Source organism: Lathyrus oleraceus, chromosome 3, assembly GCF_024323335.1.
Source record: "Lathyrus oleraceus cultivar Zhongwan6 chromosome 3, CAAS_Psat_ZW6_1.0, whole genome shotgun sequence".
Lineage (NCBI taxonomy): Eukaryota > Viridiplantae > Streptophyta > Magnoliopsida > Fabales > Fabaceae > Lathyrus > Lathyrus oleraceus.
This window is the reverse complement of record NC_066581.1, coordinates 235,572,019-235,591,378: the sequence shown is the minus strand read 5'-3', so window position 1 is coordinate 235,591,378 and position 19,360 is coordinate 235,572,019. Positions and strand designations below refer to the sequence as shown.

Genomic DNA, 19,360 nt, shown 5'->3' with positions numbered 1-19,360 from the left:
TCTGTAATTGAATTTTGAAAATAATTCCGACAAAATTATCTTACTATCGATCCAAGTGCGTACCAAAACTTCCTAGATTAAGATGCTAAAGTGTAGTAATTCCTCAATGTGAGAAAAAACTACTTTACAATGGTGGATTTTCTGCTTAAAATTAATTATCTAATCATGAAAAACTAAATCCTAAGGCTATTTATAGAGCTAGAAACTGGTGAAATCGTCTCAAAATCGTGTTGGAATTGTGGGAGAAAAATGTGATGAAGTGGGAGAGAGCTTGGTCTTTATGTTGTTATTTTTCTGGCCTCAAAGTCCATGGTGAATGTCGTGAGTTCAAAATGGAAATAACATGACTTTTGAAGTCTATGACGAACACCATGGTCTTATGGCGAACGCCATGCCTTTTAACTTTTGTTTTATGCTTAAGTCGCTCCATGACTGCCACGTCATGGTAAACGCCATGAGCGCCGAAGTGAGCCCCTTTTAACTTTTGTTTTATGCTTAAGTCGCTCCATCACTGTCACGTCATGGCAAACGCCATGAGTGCAGAAATTTGGTCTTTTCTCAATTTTTCGTCATTTTCGTCCTGATTTCTCGCACGAATGTCCCTCATTGGAAAATACCTGAAACAGGCATAATATACCAGTATAACACCATAAAAAGGAGACAAAATAAGATAAAATATCACGTGAATCGAGTCGAAAATACGATGTGTTTTGTGGTTATCAAACTCCCTCATATTTGAATCTTTGTTTGTCCTCAAGTACGATGCTAGCAAATATGAAAATTGTGTAAATGCATCAAATTTAATATAAAGACTTAAAGAATCCATAGCACTTAAATACTCATATGTGACTACAAAATCCGTTTCGGCCAAAATTGACTTGATAGATACTAGACGTACACCAAGGATATTGTGAAAATATAATTCTACATTTTACGGTCAAAAATCTCCCTCCAATACAAACCAATCTGAATCATGTTGTCGCCACCGAGGTTTTAATCAGAGTGAGGGAAACTGGGACTAAAGAGTTGTCTATCGAAGGCAATATCAGAAGCGTCGTCACCGAATTTTATTTGGTTTACCTCTATCAAAGAGGAGAAATAGTCAATAAAATCCTCGAGAAAGAGATGCGCACGGGAAGCACAAAAAGGAATAAGGAATCAGTCTCACAACCGAGACTTGGGTTCGGAAGTCGATTACGCAAGGGGAAAATATTAGCACCCTCACGTCCATGGTACTCCATGAAAACCATTTTGGTTGTTTACGTATGCGGGTATTTATCTGATTTATTGTTTTATTTTCAAAAAGTGTGATGGGACTCTAAATTTTTTTGGTTATTGTGCTCGCCAAAAAAATTGGTTTTATGGATTGTATTATTTTTATTTTGAACAAGGGTTTATGAAAAATGGTTTCACGATTCATTTCAGTTCTCACTGAACAAACATAACGGTTCTGTTATTTTAATGATATTTTAACTTCAGTTCAGTTTTGGTTTGACGATTCGGTTTGGAAGACACCTAGTAGAATGGAATTTATGAGAGAAAGATGGTTAGTTTGAAATATAATAGGAAAAAAATGGTTATTTCAGGAAAAAAAATCAAGATTTTCTCCTTTGTATTATACTCACTATTCTATTCACAATTGCTTACAATGATCAATAATATAATCAACTCTACACTGCATTTTCTTGACTATTCAAATAGCCTTGTAAGATTCTCAACTAACTAATTTCTATAACAACTTTTATAGTCTTGATCAGTACTATGTAACAGAAGAAAACTGACACAAAAGTTCACTTAACAACTCCTGCAGTATCATGTTTAACACATAAGTTCTCCAACCACTAGTAAAGCATAAAAATTAAGGTTCTCAATAAACAGCACAAACGTACATACAAGTAGCAGCAGAGTTTGTACAATATGATATTTACTAGTGTTCATCATATAAGTAGCAGCAGAGCATAGAATACAGTGTTGCATCAATGACATCAAATTCTTAAATTTAGAGCAATATAGCATTCTTCTTGGCATCATGTTGCAAAATGTACATCGACTCATTGTGTTTTGTATTGTTTTTCACGCACTGCACAATCAAAGAAGGTAGCTTAGTGTTTGCAACCAAACTAAACAATGAGACAAATGACCGATAAGAGCATGCACTTCCAACATAAGCAGTAATCAAAACAATAACTAACGATGCCAGACTCACAGCTATTGCAGTTTTTCAACTTCTTTTGCTTGACGATCCGTTCATTCTCCCCTCCACTCACGCGCTTCTTCTCCTGGAGAGGATGATACTTCATAGATTCCAACTCTTTTTTTGCAGCATCAAGCCTGCGTTTTTCGTCTCTCTGGGTACAATTTCGTATAAGTAACACTAACAACTACTCTCGCCCCTTCATAGATAACATGTCATATACTAACATCAATACTTACATGAGACTTCTCCAACCCCATAATCTGCTGCTTACAAAGCTTAAGTTCCATCTCCAGCGTACGGATCCGAGATTCGGCGGGCACACCACATTGTTCCACCATCTGCTTTTGCCGACCCCGGACAACCTCGGGTTGCCATACATTCAAAGCTACAGAAGCTTCTCTACAAGAACAAACCCCAAAACTCATATCAACAAAACACACACAAAAGATACCAAGGCAAATTAATAAATGCAACAGGCCTATAATGCTATAACAATCACAACAAGAACAATTGGCCAAATCCTATATGGTACCTGACCCTAAGCAAATGTGAGAACTCATGAGAAGTTTGAATAGCTTTGATTTTTTCTTGAGACACGAGTTTCTGAATATCATGGAGCCTTCTAGAATGTTCGGAAATCTGGCTTTCTTTTCTCAGTATAGCCCTCTTATGAGCTGCTATTTTCCTCTCCTTGTCTATCTCAAACCTAATCACCAAAATGAAGTATAAATTAATTGAATTAAAAATGAACTTTACATCGATCCAGATGTAAAAATCAAAGAATAAAGACTCATAAACCCAGAATTTCAAAATTACCTGAGTTTATAAAGGGATTTGGAAGAAGACGATGAAGAAGAAGGAAAATAAGAAGGTGAAAGAGGGAAGTCGGAGGAGAGAAGGCGGTTCCAAAGAGAGTGTTCGGAGGAGAGGCGTCGAAGGAGACGGGATGTGATGGAGACGCAGCAGAGGTCCTTGTAGGTCAAAGTGCTGTTTCCGATACCGATTTCGAGAATTCTGCTCCAAAGTTCGTCAGGGAGAGAAACCATTTTCGAAAATCAACAAAGTTGCCGATTGTTGTGTGGCCTTTTCCGCACCGGTACCGGCAATCTCTAATGTGAAATTTACAGACTTTTGCTAGTTACACCCGTGCATACTATGTGCACCGTTTGACCCAAATTGTTCTTTTGTTTTTGTTTAAGTGCTTTTTAGTCTTATATTTTTTATCTTTTTAAACCTTCAAGCAAGCAAACATGCATTATCAAAAATAAATGACTTATCTTTATTCAATCAGTTGTTTAAAGGCTTGATGATCTTTGAGAAATCTTGATAAATTATCGATAGAATTTTGCACGGTCTAAGAAGCTTTTGGTTCCTTTGATATTTAATGGTAGTGGGAGTTTCTCAATTACTTTCATTTTTACTCTATCCACTTCAATGCCTTTTAATTATTTTGTGTGGCCGAGTATTATGTCTTCGGTCGCCATAAAGGTGTACTTCTCTTAGTTAAGAATCAAATTTGTTTCCACACACCGCTTCAGTATGGTGCTCAATTTTTCCAAACATAGATCAAAAGAAGGGCCGAAAACTGAGAAGTCGTCCATGAATACCTCAATGCACTTTTCAATCAAGCTAGAAAAGATGGCCAGCATACACCGTTGAAATGTTGTTGGTGCATTATGAAACACCATAAACCTCGAAACTTATTTTAAAAGGTTTACGCGATAATTTAAGATGTCACCAACGACAATCCTTCAAAAACATATCAAATCATTTGAAAACTACGCAGTGGAAAAACATTTCATAACAACTTTATAAATAAAGTGATGATTTCCAAAACAACGAAAGCAACAACAACATAAAACATAACAAACTCCCGTCCTCAATCTTACACGATCAAAGCACTACAAACCACTAATGTATAATAAGGTGTCTCACACCCATTCATAACAACATGCATATTCATCAGGTACACACACTATTCACACTAACTTATTAACTACGTCAGATATTCTCAACTAGTCAAAAACACCAAGAACAATCAATTACATATGTAAACATGTATGCGATGAACGTCACAACTGACTCATTTTGCATGCGGTACCATTCATGGACAACACATGTCCATCTCGCTCCTGAATCCCTAACATAGGACCAAAGCACACCAATACCGTTACTATCACCATAAGTAATGCTTCACCCATTTCTATTTAGAACCAACTACTCACTCCTGAATCCCCACCATAGGACCAAAGCACACCAAAATCGCTACTAGTCACCATATAATAACGATTTATTAATTCCTCATTGAAATTAGCTACTCGCTCCTGAATCCACACCATAAAACCAGAGCATGCCAAATCGATACTATCACCATAAGTAACGTTTCACTGATTCCCATATGGAACCAGCTACTCGCTCCTGAAACCACACCATCAAACCATAGCACACCAAAATTCTACTATCACCATAAGTAACGCTTCACTGATTCACATATGGAATCAGCTACTCGCTCCTGAATCCATACCACTTGATCAAAGCACACCAAAATTGGACTGAAGCTTTTACACCATGATGCATGACTCTCAACAACATGTATTATCACCAAAATTACCACCCAAATAATCATCAAAATTATCACCATACAATCACCACGATGATGCATAGCATTATACTCACTACACAATAATTGATTAACGTCACGATAATTAATAAACAACACCAAATATAAGCACCACATCAAATGCATATTCACACAACATTCAATCATGTTAAATCATTATAACATCAACTCATCGTTAAGTAAGCACAATGACTCACTAATTCATCATACATGTCATTATATACATTCCTATAATGAACACATGACTACAAATTAAATATCCCACCAAGCACTATCATGGGGTAGTTTTGCGCGTTAGCTTTCCAACGCTTCAAACTGCATCTCCATTGGAGTCATGTAGCTAGAGTTATGGATAAAATAACAAGTGAATCAATCAATTGATGCAATGAACTAATCAATTGACACAGAGGACCAATCGATTGACACAAGGGACCAATCAATTATCCTCATCTCACTGACTTCATTTTTCTCAAATTTTCAAGGGGACCAATCAATTGCTCCAAAGCTATTGTCTAATTTTTTTGTGTTTTCAAAAGGAATCAATCAATTGCTTCTCCCCTGTCAATCGATTGGTCACTGTAAGTTTTCCAAAATTTCATGTTTCAGCAGTTTTAATCACTTTTAAACCCCATCAAAACATGCCCTAACACGCCTAAATAACTTATTTTAGATATCTAACTTCATACACCAACTACCTACAATTACCATAACGTATACAACAATTAACATGCAATTTGTCATACAATTCAATCATCACATTCACTAGCATTTACACTCATATTCAAAGTTTCATATATTCATCAATGACAAAAAAAAACATATGCATAACTAATCAATTAATCAACAAAATCAATCACAAATTCATATTTGAACATCACAACAACACATCCAAAACATAATCATACAACCCTAATGAGAGCAAGGATATTAGGTCCGCTAGGAGGAAATCATGGTTCCTTAGCCACACCAACATGTTCATAAAATAAGACGAGAAAATGATAAGATATAACACACCCTTTATTTTTCCGAGCACAACACGTTAAAACCCCTTTAATAAGTTTTTCAAAATTGAAAGAACTACTAAAGGGATGATAATGTGATACAAAGAGGCATCGCCATCATAAGGAGGAATCACCACCATAAAAAGACAATGTGTCGCCATTTAACAAGATCAAGAAGGCACTATTAAAAACTCAAAAATATAAAATACAAACTTACTAGTAAAAGAGATCCTGAAACGTATCAAGAAGAGTAAAAGAAATTATGGAAAGTTATAAGAAGATGGAAGCTTGATAATGATGGTTTCCTAGAAAATTACATAGTAATGGAAGCAACAAAGAACTCAATGAATAAGAAACAAATGGATGATGAAATAGAAATATAAGAAGAATCATTTAGGAATATACATAGTTTCAAAGTTTCAATGTTTAGACCGAAAGAGAAAGAAAAAATCAAGAAAGATATACTCCTTTTTTATTGAAGTTTTTTGGACTACAAAACCCAAAATATAACTCAATGAACAAAGTCTAACCCAAAGACACTAGGACTAGTAACCAAGAGCCGCATGACAATGCCAAGAACAAAATTCCCAATTTTGTAAATCATTACACATCAACTCTATATGCCTTAATCACCACACATTGACTTTGAAGAATAACATTAAATGTGCCCGTACACAAAGAATTCATATTCCCAAGACTATTAGTTACAAGGGGGCAAAGAAGATCAACATAATTCAGAAGCAAATTGACAAAGATTTATTATTATTGAAAAGAATACAGAGCACCAAAGGAAAATGATTCCTTAAATCCTAAAGAATAAATATGGCGTTAGCCAATAGAAAACGTTCATGAGGCCATTCTAGCAAGGCACTCAAACCCTTTGATCATCCATAAAAAAGACCAAAAAAATAAAAGCACACACATACTTGAAGAAAGGTTCACACAAAGTAAGAAAAGACATTCACCTACTTGCAACTCCCTGATAGGACCGCCCCTAAACGACTCAGGGTTTTTAAGAACCATAAAATGATATCACCCTTATGATTTACATAACTACGAAGGTTCTAAAGGTCATCAAATTAGACAATTAAGGACTATTGACGTCATTCCACTAAGAAAGATATCCACAAATAAGATTCTAGTACCACATAATCATAAAATGAACTTGCTATAGAAAAACACTAAGCATTCAGAATGTGGAAGAGTGTCATATCATACTTCTAGATATCTTTAAACACATGTCATCTGGTACAACTGTAATAAACATAAGGTTCTAGGTTCTTGAAAGATCCTAGAACCTCACTACAAAAGTGTTAGAACATAAAAGTGAAATTTGAAGGTTTGACAATGGTGGAAGAAAAGAAAATTGGGGAAGATGAAGTTGAGAAAGAATTAGAGAAAAGAGTAATATTGGATTAGTATAGATTTTTGCATTAATTTTGAATTGGAATATTACACAAGTATTTATACATTGAGAATAAAATGATACAACTAAAGTGAGTCTAAAGAAATAAATTCTGTTAATTATTTGGAAGGGTAAAAACAAAATTTTATTTCAATTAACACACCACCTAACTTTAGTTGCTCCAAGTCCACCATGCTCAAGCACTTCTTTAGCCTCTTGAACACATCATTTGCCACACCCTTTATTAACAAATCCGCGACTTGGTCTTCGCTTCGGCAATAGCTCAATCTAAGCTTTCCATCACCAACCAATTCTCTCAAATAATGAAACCGCATCTCAATATGCTTGCTCCTTCCGTGTGCAATCGGATTCTTCGCAAGATTTATTGCGGAAACATTGTCTACAAACAGTGTGGTGGCAACATCATTACCACATCCCAATTCCTTCAATAGATTCATAAGCCACACAGCTTGGCACGCACCTAACGACGCCACAATATACTCGGCCTCACAAGAAGAGAGTTCTACAACCGGTTCCTTTTTTGAACACCAAGAGATTGGTGTACTACCAAACATAAAGATGTACCCCGCCGTCGATTTTCGGTCATCTTTATCTCCGTACCAATTAGAATCGGTGTAGCCAAGTAAATTGCACTTACGCCCCGTGTTCGATGCGGGAAAGAGAATTCCGCAACCAAGAGTACCTTTCACATATCTAAGGATCCTCTTGACCGCCTCCGAGTGAGACACCTTCGGTCTCTCCATGAATCTACTCGTAATACCGACACTAAAAGCCAAATTCGGTCGTGTATTGCACAAATACCGTAACGATCCAATCAAGCTCCAGTAAAGCGTTGGATCGACATCATCATCCTCATCACTTTTGGACAGCTGCACTCTAGCCTCACAAGGTGTAATAGAAGCATTAAAATGCTCCATATCACACTTTTTCAAAATATCTAGAGCATACCTCCTTTGGTGCATAAGCAACCCCACTTTTGACTTGTGAAACTCTATGCCAAGGAAGTAATTCATGACACCAAGGTCCGTCATCTCAAACTCTCTAATGAGCTCACTTTTGAACCTTGAAACACTCTTGTCATGGCTGCCCGTAATCAAGAGATCATCAACATACAAGCAAAGTATAATCACACCATCATTCGTATCCGATCTCACATAAACTCCATGTTCGGATACACATCGTTTGAAACCAATGTCAATAAGAAAGTCGTCAATACATTTGTTCCAAGCTCTTGGAGCTTGTTTCAAACCATACAATGCCTTGTGTAGCTTGTAATACTTCATCTCTTGATCTTTTATCACGAAACCGGGTGGCTGCTCCACATAGACTTCCTCAACAAGAGGACTATTCAAAAACGCAGATTTGACATCCATTTGGTAAACCATCCAATTGTTGCTATGCGCAATACCAACAACCAAACAAATAGTCTATAATCTAGCCACTGGTGTGAATACCTCCTCATAGTCTATACCTTCTCGTTGCAAGAACCCATTCGCCACTAGTCGAGCTTTGTGCTTGATTACTTCACCTTTGGGATTTGCTTTAACCTTATAGACCCATCGTACACCTATCGGTTTCTTTCCAAGTGGTAAATCGACCAACTCCCAAGTACAGTTTTTCTCAATAGATTCCAGTTCCTCTTTCATTGCACATATCCACTTAGGATCACTTAAGGCTTCTTCCTCATTTACCGGTTCGGATTCGGCCATAAGTGCGAAATGAACAAAATCACCATCGTTATTCACTTCGTTATCTTGGAATCTTTCGTAATCTCGAAGTCTATGAGGCAATGCTCTTTGCCTCACTAGTCTACCATTATTAACAACACCATTTTGCGTTACTGTAGGTGCTGGTACAGCGGTGTCGGAAGCCTTCGGATCAGAGATCTCAAAAAACTGCTGCTGCTATTTTTCTGTGAGTAATCGATTACTCCCAGTAGGGTAATCTGTTACTGCAACATTTTCTGCATTTTTTACTTCATCAAAAGTCACATCCCAGGTTATGACGATCTTCCGATTTTTTCCATCAAACAACTTGTACCCTCCAGTAGAGTGATATCCTACAAATATCAACTTCTCACCCTTATCATCCAATTTCTTTCGAAGTTGGTCCGGTACATGACGATATGCAATCGATCCAAAAACGCGCAAATGATTCAAATTCGGTTTGAAGCCACTCCAAGCCTCTTCTGGTGTGAGTTTCTCCAGCTTCTTAGTGGGACACCTATTCAACAAGTAGGTGGCTGTAGACACGACCTCACCCCACAATTCCTTAGGCAGATTTTTCCCATAAAGCATACTACGCACCATGTTCATTATTGTACGATTTTTGCTCTCGGCAGCCCCGTTTTGTTGAGGCGTATACGGAGGCACCACCTCACGTACAATTCCCTCAAGATCACAAAACTTCCCAAACTCACTAGAGGTATACTCACCTCCACCATCCGTTTTGAGAATTTTAAGCTTCCGACCGCTTTGGCGCTCCACCATGGATTTGAAATTCTTGAAAACTCCAAATACCTCATCTTTTCTCTTGATAAGATATGTCTAAAGCTTCCTACTAAAATCGTCAATGAACGTAACAAAATATCGATTGCCACCATAAGTCTCTACTTGCATCGGTCCGCAAACGTCGGAACATACCACCTCAAGTAAGCCTTTGGTTCTTCGACCCGCATCTTTGCTAAACACATTCTTATGTTGTTTAGCCTTCACACATTCCTCACACAATTGAGTTGGAATACTAATGTGTGGCATCCCCGTTACCATTTCACTTTGTTGCAACTTTCTTAGATCCCTAAAATCAAGGTGACCAAGACGGTAATGCCATAACCACTCATCTCTACTTGCCGCGGTAGCTAGACAACGATGCTCCATAACCTTTAACTCAACCTTAAAGGTTCTATTGGCAGCCATCGGCACTTTTAGAATCAACACACCATTTGAATCCAAAACGCATAAAATCTTGTCCTCCAACCGAATTTTGTATCCTCTTTCAAGTAATTGGACAATGCTTAAAAGATTACACTTAATTCCCGGTATATACAAGACATCTTTGATCCTTGAATGCCCACCATTCCTCTTTTCGATCAAAACATCTCCTACCCCTTCGGCGCTTAAAGTTGTGTCGTCGGCAAATTTGACTTTACTTTTTGCTGCTTGATTGATTTGCACAAACCAATCTTTTCGACCCATCATATGTGTTGATCAACCGGAATCCAAGTACCACTCATCTCTCCCTTGGACTCCATCACGAACGGTAACCAATGCATTTTGATCCGAATGCATTTTCTCGCTATTTTCCGGAACGGTACAATTGTTGTCCCGCAGACTGTCACTACTGTAGCTGTTGCCCGGAACATCTGTAATGCCATAACTCCCCTCCGTGATCATTACTAGAAGTGTGTCGGCGCCTCTCTCATCCATCCTTTGTTTATGTGCCTCTAACGAACTTTGCAATTCATCCTTGCTCAAAGTTGTTAGATCCTTTGATTCTTCAATAGCCACAACTATGTTGTCGAAACATGACGTTAACGAACGCAATACTTTCGATACAACATTCTGCTCAAGAATCGTTTCCCCACAAGATTTGATTTGATTAACTAACCGGGTAGTGCGCGTAATGTAGTCGTTGATCGTTTCTTTGTCTTCCATTTGTGTTAACTCGAATTGTCGCTTGTAAGTTTGTAACCTTACAACCTTCGCTTTGACGGCACCGACATATGCTTTCTCCAAGATTTCCCATGCTTGCTTCGCCGATTCACAATCGCTAACCTTCTCAAAATTGTCGTTATCAACACACAAATGAATAAGAATAGGGCTTTGTAATCCTTCTTCTTCTCTTCTTTGTGTGTAGCTCTTTGAATGTCGGTAGCCTCTGCCCCTAATTGTGTAACTCCATTGACGACGATCTCAAGCACCTCTTGATAACCAAACAAAACCCTCATTTGTTTTGCCCATTTATCATAGTTCTTCGAATCAAGAATTGGGAGATTGGTGGGAATTCGATCATTGGAAACGGTTGCCATTGTTGCAGCGGATTAGGATCGATAACCAAGGCTCTTGATGTCAAATGTTAGAACATAAAACTGAAATTTGAAGGTTTGACAATGGTGGAAGAAAAGAAAATTGAGGAAGATGAAGTTGAGAGAAAATTAAAGAAAAGAGTAATATTGGATGAGTATAGATTTTTGCATTAATTTTGAATTGGAATATTACACAAGTATTTATACATTGAGAATAAAATGATACAACTAAAGTGACTCTAAAGAAATAAATTCTGTTAATTATTTGGAAAGGTAAAAACAAAATTTTATTTCAATTAACAAAAAGTATAATGAATGCATCAGAACACATTATTTTTACTTTTACTCTAAAATCTCTTACATACGATTGTCACTTCCTTGAACGGTAGAGTGTTTGCAAATTCTCTTCTCCTAAAACTAGAGCAGTAGGGCCACTAAAATCCTCAATTGATCTCAATTCACTTCTATTGTGTGAATTAGAAACGCATGTCTTAGATTAAAAGCCATAGATAATTCATTCATGACATTGGAGATAAGTTGATTTCGTGCATAAAATTAAGCTTTTTTATGTGGTGAAATTATTTGGTAAACTTTACATTAATGCTACAACTATAGAGCGGTTAGATCTACAAGTTAAATCCAACTGCCCCTTTTACATTTAGATCCAGCTCTGCAACCACAACACCTATGCAGCCACTGCAAGGACCCGACCCTATGTATGAACAAATAAACCATATTTATTGCTCTAATTTTTATTGATGTTTTAGTTTAAATGTTGTTAATGTTATAGAAATGTAATGTCTGTCTAATTAATTTTCTTTTCTAACTATACTTGTAATCAAATTATGCCATAATATATTATTCAAAACTATATTTCTATCTCATTCATTCACAACTCAATTGTTCAGTAAGGAAAAAAAGGAAGCAACCATCAATTCTATCCAAAATCAATTGTTCAAAAGAGAAAAGGAAGAAACAAACATCAGTAAACATTCTATTAAACTCAGAATCCTTAGTTCTCAATTTTCCTGCTCCAATAAAATCCTATCAAACTAAGAAACAAGTTTTCTCGTGTAACATGTTTTTGGTAAATCCATTAATCAAAGGTGTTTGTGACAAGCCATGTTCAAAGGAATAGGAGGATCAGAAAAAGAACCATCAACAATTTGGTCAAACACCCATTTATTAGCCGCCTGAGTTAAATGAACACCATCCCAATTCACCACAACAGATGGATCTTTGCATGGTTTTGCAATCAAAATCTCTTTTCCATCAATCTTAACCTTTCCTCCACATCCAATCTTCTTATTATAGTTGTACTTCCCACCATGTCCACAACAAGCTCTCAAATGTTCCTTAAAACCTGTTATAATCAGTAATAACAAAACCATAAAAAAAACATTTCGTGAACCAAACCCGCCCAATAATACATAACAGTTCAAAATTTACCATGTTTCTTTGCTTGACTAATCAAAGAGTACTTGACTGAGTAAACATCAACATAGGTTATAGCAGCCAAGTGAAGTTCTTTTCTGAGTTGAACGACAGCCGATTTCAATTCATGATTGAAGAACTTAGCCACTTCATTATACGGGATCGCACATCCCGCTTTGTCGAATTCATCTGGTTTTACTTTGTGAAGTTCTATGATATATGGCAAACATCCAACAGGACCAGTATTGTGAATCCAAAATGATCTTCCTCCATTTTCATATATATTCTATATATACACATCAATGCAAGCATTTACACAAACATAACATATGCACTATTATAATTCCTTTATAAGTTTACACCAACTGCATCAAAAATCAAAATGGACCATTACCTTTACTACGTACTTGAATTGATCCAAAACATCGGGAACATAAGCTTTAACTTGATCTATCGACATGTTTTGAAAATAACCGGATGCCAAATCATTTTGACCGATATCAAATGTGTATAACGCCCTAGAAAAATCTTCTGCTTTTGGTAACAATGTTTTGTATATTCCACCTAAGAGGGAAAAAAATTGTTCAGGACGACGAATAATAAGACATGTATGCATTCATTATTACCTTTCTTGCGAAAAATTTGGGTCCTGCGGTGAAAATCATTGAACTGATAGAATTGAACATTCAAAGAGAAAGGACTGAAACCACCAACTTGATGAAGGGTTGTATTCTGAGGTCTGATGGTGGATCCAGCAGTTGCGAAATTTGCTCCATGGCTAAAATTTGATCCAACAGCATCAAGGAATGCATTCAAATATGGAAGGTCTAGGTTTTCAGCTTTCAATCCACAATATGAAAAATAAAAGTTTGAATCAGTATAGTTACATTCTTGTGAAACCATTTTGAGGTTGAAAATAAAAATATTATCTTATCCTAAGTTTTAGAAAGCAGTAGCGAGAGAAAGAAAAAAAGTAGTACCAATGAAATCAAGAAGAAGACGGCCATCACAGTAACGACCAGCAGCATGATGGAAGAAGGATTCTCCGTAAGGATAGCCAGGTTGACCGAAGGCTGCCGAGAGTCCTCCTGTGTCTGAATTCGAATCACCAAAGTTGTATATTGCTGGAAATTCACACTTCTTTGAATCATCGCCTGCTACTGCTACTGCTACTACTGAATAATTTGTAATAATTGAACAATATAATAGCAATATCCAGAGAGTACTAATCATAACCCTCATGTTATTACTGTAACAAGAACAACGAAAAGGGCTAGGGAAATTTAGATAGGGAAGGTGAAGTCACATCCAGTCACTGGGTCACATCACGTGCTACCAGTATTATTACATATAGAAGGACTTAAATGTGTGGATTATTGTTAACGGTGTTTTTTAGTTAATTGACAAAACTCCTTTTATACTATCCATAAAAAGAAATGCTATTACGACCAATTGTAATCCATTTAAAGACATTACATGCTTCAAATATTTTCTTTTATTGTTAGCCTATTAGAGTTAATAAGAGATATTTTAGGTAAAAAAAATGTGTATTTTGTTTTTATTTATTGCCATCCTTTCATAGTCATATTGTAAGATTTTGGAATATAGAACTTCTTGTACAAAAAAGTTTTTTAATTGAGTATTAGTATATTATTTAGAGAGATGTTAGGCGTGTCTCAAGGATACTTAAAAGATTAAAAAGATAAGTTGATTAGTCATTTTGTCTCATTATAAGTGTTCTCTTTCTTATTTTTATTTGTCTAAAATTATTTGTTCCTTTAAAATACTAATGAGATATTTATCATTTTTTTATTAATTTATTCTTATTTATTTTATTTTAAATCATGTAAATAACCTACTATTTATTATTAATAAGATTATTTTAGTAAATGACGTTCGTTTTATCATTGTTATCAACATAATTAATTATTATTTAATCAAAGTGTGAAAATCTCGAAGAGAACAACTATTGTGAGGAGGAAGTATTCTTTAAGAGATTAACAAGACAAGTTTTTTTAAAAATATTTAATTCAGTGCATTGAAAATAAAAATGGTTATTATTTTTAAAGAATATTGTATGTATTCAATATACTTAGCATGACCTATTGTTTATTCTATAATATGATGGTTCTCATTCAATCATTCATATTTATTAAATATTTTTCTAAAATAGGATTACACGTGTACTGATGTCAACGAGACACAGAATGTGCGGATGATGCTTTCTCGTCCTCCCGTCTCCAATATTTCTCCATCCCCGTCTCCGATCTCGGTCATGAGGGAATATTATTCCCCATCCCCATCTCCACAGATTTTCATAGAAAATTGGAAATCCACGGAGATCAAGTCTTAAAAAAATCTTTCATTTTTTATCAAAACTATGACACTAATATTTTATTATTATTATTATTTTAAAAAAATCACTTTTCTTTATTTGAAAATAAAGATACATCTTACACCAATAACAAAAAAAAATGCAAAAGCATTTGCATTTACGAAAATATAACCACTAATTTATTAATTGAATGAAAAATATGTTATTAATTGAAGTATAGTGAAATTAAATAGTAATTACCATAAGTACAATAAACAAAAAAAAAAAGAGTGTTGGTGTGATGATGATGAGAATAGAATACCCGAGGAATGGAGGAGATAAAAGAGATTTGAGAAAAGAAGAAGAGGACACATTGTGTACTATGTATGTAATTAGTGCATTTTTTTAGGATTTGGTACTTTGGTAGTGAAATAATACATTATACAATGAAACAAAATAATAAAATTATCATTAATGACTCTTTATTTCCTAATATATTAATTATTTTTTATAAAAAAATATGAAAAATTATATAATTATATATTATATATAAAAGTTAAATAATATGGTCGAAGTCGGTGAATCTACCGTCGGAGGGTACTTCCCCGATCCCCGTCTCGAAATGTAATCGGGGAAACTTTTACCTCATCCCCGTTCCCACAAAAGAAAAAATTTCCGACTTTAGGGTTTTATATATAGGGATGGCAATGGACAATGTTTGGGCAGGGTACTATAGTATTCATCCCCATACCCGCAATTTGAAAAAATCCTCGTGCCCGAGCCCATACCCGCTTGGATGCCAAAGTTAGCACCCGTACCCGTGCCCTATGGTATGTAGGTACCCATGCCCGTACCCGTGACCCGCATTCCTATTAAAAATAAATAGATCAATTATAAAACATCATATAATTTTAAGTTTTTAAAAACATTTTAAAAAAATTCAAATAATTTATTATTGAAATAAGCGAACACTTAATTAAATATTTAATGGTTTAACATTGATATATGTTTTATAATTGATAGACATACATTTTTATATAATAATATAAACTAAAATATGTAAATCAAAATAAAAATACATAAATATATAGTGTGCGGGTATGGGGCGGGTTGGGTACCAAGGTGCTCATACCCACACCCGTACCCGCTTATTTTTATGGCTAATTACCCGAGCTCATGCCCGTACCCATTTTTGCGGGTTTTTACCCTACCCGTTGTGGATAAATTTGCGGGTGCCCATTGGGGATGGGTCAAATTGCCATCCCTATTTATATAGATAATCCCCACAGGAATCCTCGTTAACATATGCATATTGATATCCCTACACACATGTTCTCGAAGTCTTAGGATTTTTTTCTTCAAGACATCTCATATATCTTTATGTTCGTTGATTTTTTTACTTTGGTTCAATAGTAAGGATCAAATCATTATGGGAAAATCCTTTTATTAAACCTTTTAAATATTCTCGTCGTCCTACGCAGGAATAGTAGCTTATCAAATTCGGTCTGTTAGAGTCGAGGCATGACTTGTAATTTAGGTCGTTCTCCGTAGCGTTCTCTCAGTCTCCATACTTAGATATTTCATTCATCCTTATGACAATCTTAATCTTTACTATTCTCACTTTCTCTCATCATGGCCTAATGGGACTACTTGAGATTTGTCGTCTTTATTCGCTACCACGTGTCGTTTAAGGTGTGTGGAGTGATAGTCTATTGATTTGGGTGGTATGATTATTGCATGAAATTTAAATTGCCATTGTTTTTTTATGATGCCATATGTATTGGAATGATAGGCCTTGCCTTTCTATTGATTTTCAATGATATATATACAATCAGTTTTTCTCTCTGTCTGTTTGCTATACAATCAAGACTATTTAATAATAATAATATTCTAATAATAACAATGATATCCTAATAATAACAATGATATTCTAATACACCCCCGTAGTCGAAACGGGAGGCTGACAAATGTTGAGACTATCACGAAAATCATCAAAGAGTTGCAGCGGAAGTCCTTTGGCGAAGATGTCAGCGATTTGGTAACGTGAAGGGACATGTAAGACTCGTACTTGGCCGCGGGCGACTTTTTCACGCACAAAATGTATATCCATCTCGACGTGTTTGGTACGTTGATGTTGAACTGGGTTGCCAGATAGATAGACAACACTCACATTGTCACAATAGACTATAGTGGCTGTTGTGACTGGGCAATATAGTTCCAACAGTAAGTTTCTAATCCAACAAGATTCAGATACTACATTGGCGACTCCACGGTACTTGGCTTCGGCACTGGACCGAGAGAGGGTGTGCTGGCGTTTGGCAGACCATGATATTAAATTGTCACCAAGATAGACACAGTAACCAGAGGTGGATCGCCTGGTGTCTGGGCAACCAGCCCAATTTGCATCAGTGTAAGAAACCAATTTGCTGACAGAGGAGGGATGCAAGTGAAGGCCGAAATCAATAGTGCCGTGAATATACCGAATTATACCCTTCAGTGCTGACATATGTTGTGTTTTTGGGTCATGCATGAATAGGCATACCTGTTGTACTGCATAAGAGATATCGGGTCTTGTGAAGGTTAAATACTGCAATGCTCCTGCAAGACTCCAATATTCAGTTGGGTCATGATATGGATTCCCAGAAGAGCCACTGAGTTTTGCCTTGGTGTCGACTGGAGTGGGTGATGGTTTGCAAGAGGACATGCCTGCTCGTTCTATAATTTCCTCTGCATATTTTCTTTGAGACAAGAAAAGACTACCTGTATGTTTGGTGACAGATATTCCCAGAAAATAACTTAGAGGACCCAAATCCTTCATGGCGAATTCAGAACTAAGTTTAGACATAATAGAGTCACGAAGAGCATCAGACGAAGCAGTGAGAATTATGTCATCCACATATAGAAGGATATAAGCAATATCAATACCGCGATGAAAAACGAATAAGGAATGATCAGAGATGCTGTGAGAGAAACTCAATGTGGCAACATAATCAGTGAATCTTTGGTACCAGGCACGAGGTGCTTGTTTTAGACCATAGAGAGACTTTTTGAGTAGACAAACGTGCTCAGGATATTGTGGATCGCGGAATCCAGGAGGCTGGTGCATATACACTGTTTCATCCAGATTTCCGTGCAAAAAGGCATTTTTGACATCTAGTTGGTGGAGACACCATGATTTGGATATTGCAATGCTAAGTACCATGCAAATAGTGGCCGGTTTGACGACAGGGCTGAAGGTTTCACCACAATCGACACCTGATTGTTGATTAGCACCATTACCTACAATACGAGCTTTGTATCGCTCAAAAGACCCATCAGATTTCTTCTTGTGCCTGAAAATCCACAAACTTCGAATAACATTAACATTAGAGGGACGAGGAACTAATTCCCACGTCTTATTTTCAATAAGAGCATAATATTCGTCTTACATGGCCATTTTCCAATTAGGATCTCTTAATGCATCAATTGGATTTGTAGGAAAAGGAGAGATTGATTGGTGGGTTGATGTGTGTAGGTTGAAAAGCTTACGGGGTTTGACAATTCTGTGTTGTGATCGGGTTGTCATTTGAGGTGAATGAGGTGCAGGAGGGGAAATGGGTGTCGGAATAGGTGCAGAGGAGGTGGTAGGTGTTGTTTTTTTAGATGAAGTTGTTGTTTGGGAGGGAGAAGGTGTTTGAGCTGTGGGTGTAGTTTGTTGGGCCGAGGGAGAGGTTGTTTGATTCGTGGTTAGAGGGGGAGGAGTTTGTGGTGCTGCTGGTGATGGTGGTTGGGTGACAGTTACGTTGGGAGAGGGGGCTGCTGGAGATGTGGTGTACAAGTGTGAGGGAAGAAGGGGGATTATGTCGTCATCTAAGAAGTTATAGTTAGTCGTTGTAGGCACATTCATGGTGGAAAAGGGAAACGTATTTTCCTCAAAAATGACATGCCGAGAAATAATGATTTTATGACTTGGCAATTCGTAACACTTATAACCTCTATGATTAGACGGATATCCTAGAAAGACACATGGTGTAGACCGAGGTTGGAGTTTATTCCTAGTGGTGGACGGAATTAAGGGATAACAAAGACATCCAAAAACTCGGAGGTGTGAATAAGACGGATCTTTTTGGTAGAGAATTTTGGTGGGTGATTGGAGAGTGAGTTTCTTATTTGGAAGTATGTTGTGTAGGTAAGTGGCCATTTGAAGAGCATGGTGCCAGAAAACCGGTGGAATAGAAGCATGAGCAAGGAGGGTTCGGATTATATTATTGATTGTACGAATTTTTCTTTCGGCTTTTCCATTTTGTGGAGAGGTATGAGGACAAGAGAATCGAAAAGACATTCCATTTTGTTCACAAAACTTAT

The 19,360-nt window shown here is 36.5% G+C and overlaps 2 protein-coding genes across 2 annotated transcripts; both read right to left on the bottom strand.

Annotated features, from left to right (window-relative positions):
* Positions 1-1,845: 1,845 nt before the first annotated feature.
* On the bottom strand, positions 1,846-3,543 carry LOC127126561 (F-box protein SKIP24). The gene is made up of 5 exons (XM_051055508.1): positions 3,014-3,543; positions 2,730-2,903; positions 2,434-2,596; positions 2,207-2,348; positions 1,846-2,080 (listed from the first exon to the last, which is right to left on the bottom strand). Exons 1-5 carry the CDS (start codon positions 3,241-3,243, stop codon positions 2,052-2,054), a joined length of 738 nt encoding a protein of 245 aa, XP_050911465.1. The 5' UTR covers positions 3,244-3,543; the 3' UTR covers positions 1,846-2,051.
* An 8,697-nt stretch (positions 3,544-12,240) lies between these two features.
* On the bottom strand, positions 12,241-14,084 carry LOC127126560 (GDSL esterase/lipase At3g26430). The gene is made up of 5 exons (XM_051055507.1): positions 13,683-14,084; positions 13,329-13,541; positions 13,097-13,266; positions 12,718-12,988; positions 12,241-12,631 (listed from the first exon to the last, which is right to left on the bottom strand). Exons 1-5 carry the CDS (start codon positions 13,942-13,944, stop codon positions 12,369-12,371), a joined length of 1,179 nt encoding a protein of 392 aa, XP_050911464.1. The 5' UTR covers positions 13,945-14,084; the 3' UTR covers positions 12,241-12,368.
* Between the last annotated feature and the right edge of the window lie 5,276 nt (positions 14,085-19,360).

Excerpts from the sequence above, each read along its gene's own strand:
- LOC127126560 (XM_051055507.1), bottom strand. The coding sequence starts at position 13,944 with ATGAGGGTTATGATTAGTACTCTCTGGATATTGCTATTATATTGTTCA. Across the intron at positions 13,542-13,682 it reads TCTTCTTCTTGATTTCATTG|CTGAAAACCTAGACCTTCCA; the intron begins GTACTACTTTTT and ends GTGGATTGAAAG. Across the intron at positions 13,267-13,328 it reads CCAAATTTTTCGCAAGAAAG|GTGGAATATACAAAACATTG; the intron begins GTAATAATGAAT and ends TTTCCCTCTTAG.
- LOC127126561 (XM_051055508.1), bottom strand. The coding sequence starts at position 3,243 with ATGGTTTCTCTCCCTGACGAACTTTGGAGCAGAATTCTCGAAATCGGT. Across the intron at positions 2,904-3,013 it reads AAATCCCTTTATAAACTCAG|GTTTGAGATAGACAAGGAGA; the intron begins GTAATTTTGAAA and ends TTTGGTGATTAG. Across the intron at positions 2,597-2,729 it reads TCACATTTGCTTAGGGTCAG|AGAAGCTTCTGTAGCTTTGA; the intron begins GTACCATATAGG and ends TTGTTCTTGTAG.